Genomic DNA, 13,078 nt, shown 5'->3' on the forward strand with positions numbered 1-13,078 from the left:
CAAATTACAGAACTATTGGGTCAAAGAAGAAATGATTCAACTGGCCAGAAAGAAACAATTCAAATATTGGGAAGCTACAATCAAGATTAAACAGGACTTAGCAGCTGCAATATTAAAGGACTGGAGGTCATGGAACGTGTTGTTCTGGAAGGCAAAGGAACTAGGATTACAACCAGGAATCACCTACCTGGCAAAATTAAGCACAATACATGTATCAGTAAGGCAATAATAACAATGTAGACATACTTTGCAATACAGAACCACATAGGCATTTTGACAATTATCATCTATATCAAGGGGAAAATGGCTGCTCAATGAAATAGAAGGATTTAAAGCTTTAATAAGGAGAAGAACAGAAGTGAACAAAAAGTTTGATCTCCAATATCAATGCCCAAGGTAAAAAAGGAAAAGAAAAGATGAGGAATTCAATGGAACTGAACTGTTTGCATCTTTACATGGGAAGAAGATATTAGTAATTTTAAAAAAATTGTATCACTAACAGTATAGCTAGAAGGAATATACCTAGACAGAGGGTACAGGTATAAGGTAAATTTAAGGGAATGACATAAAAAATAGTTAAGGAATGAAAAAGTGGAGTACACTGGGTACAGAAGGAAGGGAGAGGTGGAATGGAGTTAATTATTTCTCTTGAAGAGGTGTGACAAATCTATTAAAGTAGAGGGAAAGATGAGAGAGGGGCTATCGGCATGGCTTGCACCTTATGCTCATTAGTATTGGCTAAAGAGGGAATAATATATACAATCAGTTGAATATAGAAATCTATCTTACCTGACAGGAAAGTAGGAGAAGAGGAGATTAAGTAAAGGGTGGGGGACTGACAGAAGAAAGGGCAGAGTGCAGGGGACAGTAGACAGAACCAGAACACTATAGAGGAGAGAAAAGGTGAAAAAAGAGAGAGCACAAAGAGGAGGAAACATAGGATGGGGGAAAATATACAGTTAGTAATCATAACTATGCATGAGAATGGAATAAACTCTTCCATAAAACAGAAGTGGATAGCAGAGTGGATCAAATACCAGAATCCTACAACATATTGCTTACAAGAAACATACTTGAAACAGAAAGATAACACAGCAAGTAAAGGTAAGGGGCTGGAGCAGAATCTATTATGCTTCAGCTGAAGTTAAAAAAAAGGAAGGGTAGCAATCCTGATCTCAGACAAAGCAAAAGCAAAAATAGACATAATTAAAAGGAAACTGCATGTTGCTAAAAGGTACCATAGACAATAAAGTAATATGAATACTAGACATATATGCACCAACTGGTATATCATCTAAATTCTTAAAGGAGAAGTTAAGTGAGTTACAGGTTCATGAGCAAATAAGATATAGAGAGCGTTATGAAATGTAAAATAGATAATTTGGATTGTATTAAATTAAAAGGCTTTTGCACAAACAAAACCAATGCAATCAAGATTAGAAGAAAAACAAAAAGCTAGGAAACAGTCTTTATAGTAAGTATCTCTGATAAAGGCCTCATTTCTGAAATATAGAGAGAGCTAAGTCAAATTTATAAGAATACAAGCCATTCTTCAACGGATAAATGGTCAAAGGTTATGAACAGGCATTTTTTAGATGAAGAAATTAAACCTATCTATAAGCACAAGAAGAAGTGCCCTAAATCACTTTTGATCAGAGAAATACAAATTAAAGCAACTCTGAGATATCACCTCACACCTATCAGATCAGTTAATATAACAAGAAAGAAAAGTGATAAATGTTGGAGAGGATGTGGGAAAATTGGGAAACTAATGCACTGTTGTGAACCAATCCAACCATTCTTGACAACTATTTGGCAATCAAACTGTGCATACCCTTTGATCCTAAAATAACACTACTAGGTCTGCATCCCAAAGAGATCATAAAAAAGGGGAAAAGACCTACATGTGCAAAAATATTTATAGCAGCCATTTTCATGGTGGCAAAATATTGGAAATTGAGGGGATACCCATCATTTGAGGAATGGCTGAACAAGCCGTGGTATATGAATGTAATGGAATACTATTGTGCAATAAGAAATGACAAACACACAAATTTCAGAAAAACTTGTATGAACTGATGCAAAGTGAAATGAGCAGAATCAGAAAAACAATGTACACAATATCAGCAACATTGTGTGATGATCAACTATAAATAACTCAGCTCTTCTCAGTAACACAATGTTCCAAGACAAGTACAAATGACTCATAAAGGAAAATGCTATCTACATCCAGATAAAGAACTGATGGACTCTGAATGCAGATCAAAGCATACTTTTTTCAGTTTATTCTTTTTGTGATTTTTTTCCTTTTATTCTGTTTCTTCTTTCACAACTGTGACTAAGATGGAAATATGTTTTACATTATAGCACATGTATAACCTACATAAAATTGCCTACCATTTTAGGAAGAGGGGAGGGGAAGAAGGGAGAAAAATTTTGAACTCAAAATCTTGTACCAATTAATGCTAAAAATTGTTTTCACATGTAATTGGGAAAAATAAAATACTATTATAAAAAAATAAGAAGAACTGATGTTTCATAGTTAGCTCACAAATTCTCTAGTACATATACCTCTGCCTGCCAAAAAATATCACTTTGGTCCCTCTTTTTCCTTCTGCTAAACATAAGGGGGAACAAAAGAAAACCAGAAAATGCACTAATCAGTAATCAAGGCAGTCTTAAAGCTTTACCTCATTTAGAATGATAAAAGAAACTAACAAGATTTCAGTCCATGTCATCAACACTGACAGTTTTATCATTAGAAGGGTGGAGGGGAGAGAGAAGGAATTAAAACTAAGACCTGACACCGAGAAGGCTCGCTTTGTCCCATATGAGCAAAGGACATTAGGTCCTTTGGGCCTTAGGCCTTTATTTGAGTCCTAACCACCTGGTACATGATAATTAGGAACACTGGTAACCAGCAACTTCATTCCAGTCAATGAGTTACATTTATAACTATAAAGTGATTTCTGTTTATTAAATTGCAGTATATGGTACCTATTATTGAGGAAAACAAATGCTTACACAGAGATCATACCGTGTCATTGTCAGAGCAAAGTACAAGCATCTTGGGGGAATTAAAATTCTTTATCGTAAAAAGAAAATGCTTTTTATAATGCTTCAAACACAGATCCAGACAAAAATTTCCAGATATCAGTATGACCTGACCTGTTCCTTCTTTACCAGTCAACCTAAGTGACATCTTTTCACTAAATTAAAAGTAACATTTTGCTTATTGAGTTTTCTCAATGGAATAAAACAGTCCAATTACATTTTCACCTCAACAATCACAATGAACTTTTTTTAGTTAAAAATATACATCAAATAATATTAGTCTTATTTTTCACAGACTTTATAAATATATGCAGAGATTGTATTTGCACAGGATGTATGAGATGTACACCTCAAAATGCACACAAAGGGACTGGAACAATATTATTAAAATCATATTTTAAGAAAGTTTACAGTTTTATTAAGCCCCATGCATTACCAATTTCTGACTTGCCTGGTCTTCCCAAGATGAGAGACAAAGCAATCAAGAATGCACTTTGGATTTCAATGGTCTCATGTATGCAATGATCAGTAAACAAAGCTCACAGAAGACAGAGATTTTAAGTTGCTGAAAGGTCACTGTTTCCTTTGCACAGGCTGCTGAAGGCAGAGTTCACTCCCAGCTGATATTATGGGCAAATTGTTCTCAAGATGATGGTTGATGAGATGACTTATGCTGTCAAAAACTTGGTCCTTTGTTCGAACCTACATGTGAGATTAAAGGTTACATATTAACTCAGAAAGCAGAGTAAACACAATACTGAACTTGAAAGTCAGTCAGTAGGCCTGAATGTCTATCCTAACCCTCTCAAAGATGTGTTTAGCAATCTATTTTAGAATAATAGGATTTAGTGCTGAAAGCATCTTGCATAGATTTGGAGTGGTACTGGGTAATGGGTGTTATCTAGTCTCGTTCTTCATTTTACAGATGAAGAAACGGGTCCGCAGAAGTTAAATACTTAACCAAAATATCACAGAAATATGAATTTGTAGAGTTAGGTAAAAAAATCAGGTCTTCTGACTACAAATCTAGCATTCTTTTCACTGTACCACACTAATCTAGTCCAACCTTTTCTCCTTGTATTTACATCTCCATTCAAAGGTTATCATGATCACCTTCATGTCCCATGTAGCAGTTCTGAGAATTTGAAATTTTTATTTACAAAGAGGCTAGATGAATTTATAAAATATCTCATATTTAATAAACCCATAAGCATTTGCCTCTCCCCCACTCAGTGTATGCCTATGTGAAACCTTCTAACATAGACTTAAATAAACATCAAGGTCACTGGCTGTGTTATTTCTTGCTAGTGTAACAAACAAAAAAGATTACAATTATAATTATTTACACCATTTTGGCTGATAAACATAGCAACCAGGACAAGAGTTACCACCACATGAACTACTGACTTCCTCAATTCTGGAATATAGTTCCACCATTAAGCTTTCTCAGGATCAGAAATAAGAGAAAAAATAAGCATTTATTAAGCATCTAGTATGAGTGAGGCAGTGTGCTACACCCTTTACAAATATTATCTCATTTGATGGCAGCCAAAATCTTTCAATAACTCTCTTCATAAATATTTCTTCACAGGAAAAAGGTGAAAACAGTTTTTTTTTTCAGAAAATAATTTATCTTCATCCTCTATCTCTTTGTACTTCACTCGGTGTCTCTTCAGACTTGACAGCTCAGTTTCAACAGAATGACAGGGAACTGTCATCGCCTCAATTCTATTACTTCTTTAAAATACCCTAACAGTATTGAGAGTGTCTCTGGCTATTGAAACTGGTATTGTAGCAACAAGAAAAGGAACAAGGACTAAATCTGTAACTTCACCATTATAGAGAATTGTTCTGAAGAGGGAACAAAGAGGAATCTTCCTCTACTACAATCTATTGTCTTAGGGAATTGCCTAGACCGTAGAGCATTGAGAGATAAAATGATTTGTCCAGGATCAGCCAATCAGTATGTGTCAGAGGCTGGACGTGCTTCCTTTTGTTTTATATGCATATCTATCTATCTATCTATCTATCTATCTATCTATCTATCTATCCATACACACATACACACATATACATACGCACATATACAAACACATATATGCATAAACATGTGTGTACACATATACATATATTTATATGTATATATGTTTGTGTGTATATATATATATATCCATACATACAGATAGATGATAGATAGATAGATAGACATACAAACACACATACACTCCATATGTTTGTCACATCTGTTGCAGAATATAAACATATTTCACAAGTTGATTCTGTCCTTTATTTGCCCTCTGAGGTTTTGAAGTTGTTCTTAGAGTAGGATTGCAGGCTTTCATTTTAGTAAAATTCCTGCATATGACTGCAATGAATTGATGAATTTGTTAAGTACCTACTGTACTCCATGCTCTATGCTAAGTAGAAAAGCAAGATAGTTTCAGCTCTCAAGGAGCTCACATCCTAATAAGGGAGAGAACATATATGGAAGATTTCAGCTGCAAGTCAGAAAGAAAGATTCCCTGATCCTTAGGGTACAGCCAAAGCATGTGGTAATCATTTTTCTTTAATATCATTTCCACTGATAAAATCATAAGAGAACAGAGAGGCTCTGAGTAGTAGAGCAGATCTGCATGAGGCAGCTATATGATTTTAGTGATGATTAGGAATTTCTAGCTGAGTGACACTTACAGCAGAGTGTGCATATTTATATCCTTGCCACATTTGCATGTATATATCCTTTGGCAGCTTTACATGGGTATATATGACCACAACATTCCTGAATGTAACCTATATCAAACAAAAATATACTTTCTCTCTTATTTTAATGTGTTTGTATATTAAGAAGAAAAAGACATATATAGGGTTTTCTAAGTCAATATATGGCCCACAGAAATCTTTGTGTACAGTTTAGCGGCCTGTTTCTGTTTGTATTTGATACCACTGTTCTACAACACTTCAGAAGAATAACCAAGGGGGCAAAGATTTTTTTGAATGCTGCCAGATTTTAGTGTGCAGAGAGAATTGCTTAAGATATAGTAGGGTAAAATGTAGGGGTGACAAAAATAAAATAAGTGGGAAGAAGAACATATCATCTTCCTCTTTCAAATGCCTACTTAGGAAGGACACTGTGGCTTCTCCAGGACTTGTCACAGAAGAGGTTTAAGCACTTAGATGATTATGGCTCTTAAAGTGTTATTGTTTCAAGGCATATGTCCCTGGAAGTCTCTTAGCAGCTTAATGAAAACATAATTCTCCTCTATGCTTTGGGTTGTGTTTGACACAGTAGCTTTTCTAAGAGGTATGGCTAACAGTAAGCAATGTAGTAATAGTTATTACCCGAACCAAGAATAAGGAAATGATCATAAAATTATACAAGTACAACTGGAATTAGATCTCTGAGGCCATCAAGACCAACATCCTCATTTTACAGGTGAATTCAAATAATGAAGAGCCACATTCAGGATCATCCAAGATTGGACAGTTACAAAGAGACAATCTTTGAAGACTATATTCCCCAAAGCAAAAAATATAAGCTTGCAACCGAGAATAATTTACCCAGAAAAACTGAATATAATCCTCTGGGGAGAGGGGAGGGAAAAGGACCTTTAATGAAAAGAGGGACTTCCAAGCATTCCTGATGAAAAGATCAGAGATTATTAGAAAAATTGCGTTGAAATGCAAACATTTTTGAGAGACTGAGAGGGACTATAGAAGGATGAGTGTTTATATTCTAATAGGTGACAAATAAAAAAGTGTCACCTCAGAACTCTGATGTCATTAAACTAAATAAGACAAAAGTCCTGGTAGTTGGTTTTGTTATGTTCTGGTGATCTTAAAAGATGAATGAAAAGGAAGGGAGAAAAGAATACACTAGCAAAGAAAAGAAGGGAGGTTTGGAACTTTCTTTCAAATTGATATGGCTGCACAAATAGAAAACTATATAAACAAAGAAGAAAGAGTAGGGAAACAAGCATCACTTGACCCTTGTTCTTATGTGAACCAGTCAAAAGAGGGAAGAAAAGACATACACACAAGTTTGGTGTATAGATACAGTCAACTAAAGGGAATAGAAGAAAACTAGGAAAGGAAGAGAGGGGAATTCAATAAAGGGTGACTTGCTCATAAGCAAAACAAATTACAACCTTAGAGAACAGATCATGAAGAAAGGCTTAAAAGGAAAGCAAAAATGTAAAAACCTGAGGTTGATGTGTGGACAAAGGGAAGAAAAGAAGGGCAGGGGAACAGGTGTACATGAAGAACCAATCACTAATAAATTGTTGTTCAGCCATTTTCAGTCATGTCCTACTCTTCATGATCCCCACTTGGGGTTTTCTTGGCAAAGATACTGGGGTGATTTGTCATTTCCTTCTCCACCTCATCTTATAGATGAGGAAACTAAGGCAAACAGGGTTAAATGACTTGAACAGGGTTACCCAGCTAATAAGTGTGAGGACAGATTTTAACTCAGTAAGACGAGTCTTCCTGATTCCAGTCCAGCACTCTATCTGCTGCACCACCTAGCTGCCCCACTAGTGAATTACTCACTCCTATTTCATCACCATCTTTTTTCTTTGTCAAGGGGCAACCAGGGAACAGAGATGAAAAAAATACAAGAGGACAGGAATTCACAATTAATAATCACAACTATGAACTAAATGGGATGAATTTACCAATAAAATGAAAGAGCATAACAGAATAAATTAGAAAACAGAATCCAAAAATGTATTGCTTATTTAAAAAAACATGTTTAAAACATAAAGATTTATACAGAATTGAAATATGGGGCTGAAGCAAAAAAAAAAATGCTTCAGTTTAACTCAAAAAATCAGATATAGCAATTAGTATCTCAGACAAGGCAAATGCAAAAATAGACATACTTGAAAAAAATAAACAAGGAATACTATGGGATTAAGCATACCCAGGAATGCTTAAAGGAAGCATAGATAATGAATTAAAATCAATACTTAACATATGTCCATTGGATGATATAGCATTTAAATACTTAAAGGAAAACTAAATGAGTTACAGGAGAAAGAAGCAGCAAAACTATAGTAGTTGGGAACCTCAGTGTTCTTTTTCTGAATATAGATAAATCTAACAGAAAGATCAACAAAAAGGAATTTAATTATCCAAATAGAATTTTAGAAGGATGTGTTATGATTTATCTCTGGCAATTACTAAATGGGAATGGAAATGAATGTGTGTGTATACAGATAAATATATGTGCATATCTATCTATCCATCTATATTTCTTAGCAGTGTATTATTATACATTTACAAAAACTGATCATGTATTAGGGCATAAAACCTCATTAATAAACACATACAGAAAAGCAGAAATATTAAACAAATCCTTTACTGACCACAGCAAAATAAAAATTTATATTTAGTAAATGTCTGTTAAAAATATTATAAATTAATCAAAGACCAAATAATTAAAGCCTAAGAAACTGATGAATCACAAAACAAGTCACAGAAACATTAGATAATTTCATCAAAGAATATGACAATGAGACAACACACTCAAATTTTTGGACACAATCAAAGTACTACCTAGTGGAAAATTTATGTCACTAAACACTTTCATCAACAAAATAAAGAATAGACCAATTAATTGAGTATGCAACTAAAAAAATTTAAAATCAACAGATTTTTAAAAACTAATTAACCACCAAAATAGAAATTCTGAAAATCAGAGACTAATAAAAAATTTGATGAATTAGTAAAAAAAAAAAACAGCCGCAGATGCTTTTTGAAAAAATGAAGTAAATTATCAAAAGCAAATAGTTTTTTTTAAAAGAAAGAAGAAAATCAAATTAGCAGTACCAAAATGAAACAGGGAAATTTGCAACAAATGAAGAGGAAATAAAGGTAATTATTAAAAACTATTTTGCTCAAATATATTCCAGCAAAACCAACAACTTAAATGAAATGAATAAATATTTACAAAAGTACAAAATTCCCAGATTGAAAGAACAAGAGAGAATTTAAATATCCCAAAAAGAAAAAAAATATTCACAAATGAGAAAACTCTAAACCAATAATTCTAATAAATATAAACACAGTTTAATTAATATATTATCAAAGAGATTATAGCACCTTATCAAAAAGATTATACACTACATCCAGGTTGGATTTACACCAGGAATGTAGAATTGGATCAAACTAGGAAAACTATAAATATAATCAAACACACATAGCAAGAACAAAGATCATATGACTATATAAATAGATACAGGAAAAATTTATCACAAAATATGCTTATTTGATAGAAAATATATTAAAAAGCAGAGAAAGAAATTGGTGTTTCCTTAATATGTCAAGTAGTATCTATCTAAAATCAAGAACATTATTTAATAAAGATTAACTAGGTCTTTCTACCTTTTTTAATACAAATGGGTGCTGTATTTTGTCAAAATTTTTTTCTGTATCTATTGACACAATTATGTAATTTTTATTGTTCCTATTAATAAAATGGCCTATTGTGTTTGTCGTTTTCCTAATTTTAAATCATCCCTCAATTCTTGGTATGCATTTAACTTGGTCATAATGAATAATCCCTTTTAATATGCGCTGAAGCCTCTTTATCAATATTTTATTTTGTATTTTTGTATCAATATTACTTAGAGATAAAATGTGTGATTATACTACATAAAGCATACAAAATTTCATTCACAGTAATTATGCATGTGTGCCTGCATGCGCTCGCGCGCGCGCGCGCACACACACACACACACACACACACACACACACCACAGAGGCAATACAATGTAGCAGATATAAAGGTGGACTGGGAGTCAAGAAGACCTAAGTTTGGGGGCAGCTACGTGGCTAAGTGAATAGTGCATTGTCCTTGGAGTTGGGAAAACCTGAACTTAAATCTGGCCTCAGACAATTACTAGTTGTGTAACCCTGGGCAAGTCACTTAAACCCAATTGCCTCCAAAAAAAATGGGCAACTCCCTTAAACTTTATCATCCTCAATTTCCTTACCTATAAAATGAGAGTGATAATAGCATCTAACTCATGGGTTTTTGGTGAAGAACAAATGAAATGATATGTGTAAATCATGAAATGTGCAAATTTACTCTCTTTTTCTCTGGAAAGAAAAAGGCCTCCTCGGGCCCAGAAATAAATTTTAAAAATTGAAGATAAGAGAACATAGCATGGGGACAAGTTACACTGGCACTAATACACAAACATAAAAAGCAATGGTAAGAAAGATCCCTTCTTTACCCTTTTGAATGTTGCAGGATGGTCCTTCTTCCCATTGTCCCTTGTCCCCATTCTCTAAGGACCTATATCTTGATGTCTATTTTATATTACATAATTTGATACATATGTTTGGCAAAAAAAATAAAATTATTCTGAAGCCATGCAGGCTAGGAAATTTTGCTGCTCATCATTGGTTGCTGCTTCTGCAGGAGTCAAAGCAAAAGTGTTCATTAATTCAGAGATCCCTTCTGCAATGCAGCTAAATCTTGAGGATAACTGTTCTTTCACTGTCCTCTGGTGGACAACAGAATAACAACAGCCTTCTTTGCTGAAAAATTGATACTATTAGAGAATCAGCATTTATTGCCAAAAGGAACCTACGAGATTATCGTAGATCAGTGGTTCTCAAATTTTTTTGGTGCCAGCACCCATTAAAACCTTAAAATTATTAAGGACTCCACAAAGACTTTTTGTTTATGTAGGTTATAACTATCAATTCTTACTGTATTAAAATTAAAATGTCTCAGTATTAGTATGAAAATAGTTTTGATCCCATGTACCCCTCCACAAATCTTTCTGGAACCTGCAGGATTCCCAAACCATAATCTAAAACTCACCATTATCAATAACAGATTTCAAGCAAGAAGGTACCTTAGGGGTTATCAAGCCTAATCCCCTTATATTACAGATAGAAAACCTGAAGCCCCAAAACACTGGGCCTCTGTCACTAAGTGACTTTTCCTGGGTCACACAGGCAATAACTGGTGGTAAAGGTATTATAGCAAAGATAGTAAAGGATTAGTGTCCTTTAACAAGAAAAAAGAAAAAAAAATATAGCAAGAAAATTATACTTTAATTTGTACTCAGAGCTAATCAGTTCTCTCTCTGGGGGGTGGACAGCACTTTTTATTGGATCCTTTGGAATTGTCTTGAGGCACTTCATTGATCAGAGTAGTCAAGTCTTTCACAGTTCAACCATTCCCCAATGGATGAGCATGCACTCAATTTCCTATTCATTATCACCATAAAAAGCTGCTACAAATATTTTTGTACATATAGGTTCTTTTTCTTATGGATCTCTTTAGGGTACAGACATAGTAGAGGTGTTGTTGGGTCACAAAGTATGCACAATTTTACAGCCTTTTGGGCATAGTTCCAAATTGTTCTCCAGAATGGTTGGAACAGTTCACAACTCCACCAACAGTTTATTAGTGTACTATTTTCCTTCATCTCCTCCAGCACTTCTCATTTCTGATATGTGTGAGATGGTATCTCAGTGTTTTTTAAATTTGCATTTCCCTAATCAATAGCGATTTAGAGCATTTCTTCATATGACTATAGATAGCTTCAATTTCTTCTTCTGAAAACTGCCTGTTCATATCCTCTGACCATTTATCAACCAGGGAATGGCTCTTACTTTTGTGAATTTGACTCAGTTTCCTATACATTTGAGAAATGAAACCTGTAGCAGAGAAACTTGCTGTAAAAAGTTTTGCTATTACTTCACTCTCCTTGGGTATCTTTTAACACAATATAGTTTCTTTGATTATTTCTTTTAATTAGGTATATTTCTGTCTGAAATCATGATCTCATAGACCCCCCCTTTTTTTTACTTCTGCTGAAGCATAATAGATTCTGCTCCAGCTCTTTATTTGAATTCTATATGTATCTTTCTGTTTCAAGTGTATCTCTTGTAAACAACATACTGTTTGATTCTGGTTTCTGATTCATTCAGCTACCTGCTTCCATTTTATGGGTGAGTTCATCCCCATCACATTCACAATTATTATTTCTAACTATGTATTTCTCCCCATCCTATTTTTTTCTGTTTATTCTTCTTTCTCTTTTTCCCTGTCTCTCCTCAAATGTATGTTTTGCTTTTGACCACTACCTCTCTTAATCCACCTTCCCTTTTATCACCCACCAGCCCATACCTCTTATTCCCTTCTCCTATTTCTCTATTGAATAAGATAGATTTCTATACACAATTAAATGTGTATATATATTCGTCCCTCTTTAAACCAATTCTGATTAGAGTAAGGTTCAAGCATTGTTGGCCACCCTCCTCTCATTTTCTTCTCCACAATAAAAGGTCTTCCTTGCATGCCTCTTATATTTGATAAAATTTTCCCTTTTCTATTTCTCCCATTCCCCTTTTCCCAGTATATCCCTCTTTCTCACTCCTTTGCTTTTTGGGGGGGGGGATTATTCCAACATAATTGACTCACACTGTTGTCTTCTATGTAGACTTCTTCTAACTGCCCTAATAATGATAAAGTTCTCAAGAGTTACATGTATCATCTTTCTGTAACTGTTTTGGGAATTTTTGTTGAGCTTGGGTCCAATTAGCATTTTTCTTTGAAGCTTTGGTTGTAGCTATTTTAAATATTGTTTTCTACTTCTGAATTTATGTCTTGGTCTCCCTTGCCATCATAGTAGATTTTTAAAGTCTTTTTTGTTGTTGTTTGCTTATTTTCCAGACTATTTCTTGACTTTTAATTTTATATTAAGGTTAGGCTCTGCTCACCTGTTGGTGAGGAGGCATTGTCCCAAACTTCAGACTTTTGTACTGCTATTTTTAGAGCTTGTTTTGGGAGTCTGCAAATTTTTGATGCTTTCTAGGTGGTATGGAAAGGTGTGGTCCCTGCTCTCCTGCCCTTTGCTCTGTTCTTTATTTAGGCAGTGCCTTGTTCCCTTGAATCTGCAAGTATTACCACTCCTCTCTGCTCTGGAACTGTGACCAGGGCCCCTGTTCCTTTGTAACCAAACACAAATTTTCTTCTCTACCCTGGAACTACAACCCAAAA

At 34.3% G+C, this 13,078-nt stretch overlaps 1 protein-coding gene across 1 annotated transcript in view; it reads right to left on the reverse strand.

The window, feature by feature from the left end:
* Positions 1-2,311: 2,311 nt before the first annotated feature.
* SHC3 (SHC adaptor protein 3) overlaps positions 2,312-13,078 on the reverse strand; it is a 172,268-nt gene continuing 161,501 nt past the window's right edge. Inside the window, exon 12 of the mRNA XM_036742329.1 lies at positions 2,312-3,756. Coding sequence (XP_036598224.1) covers positions 3,628-3,756 — 129 coding nt within the window. The 3' untranslated portion in view covers positions 2,312-3,627. The remainder of the gene's footprint in view (positions 3,757-13,078) is intronic.

This window comes from Trichosurus vulpecula, chromosome 1, assembly GCF_011100635.1.
Source record: "Trichosurus vulpecula isolate mTriVul1 chromosome 1, mTriVul1.pri, whole genome shotgun sequence".
In the NCBI taxonomy this organism is placed as follows: domain Eukaryota; kingdom Metazoa; phylum Chordata; class Mammalia; order Diprotodontia; family Phalangeridae; genus Trichosurus; species Trichosurus vulpecula.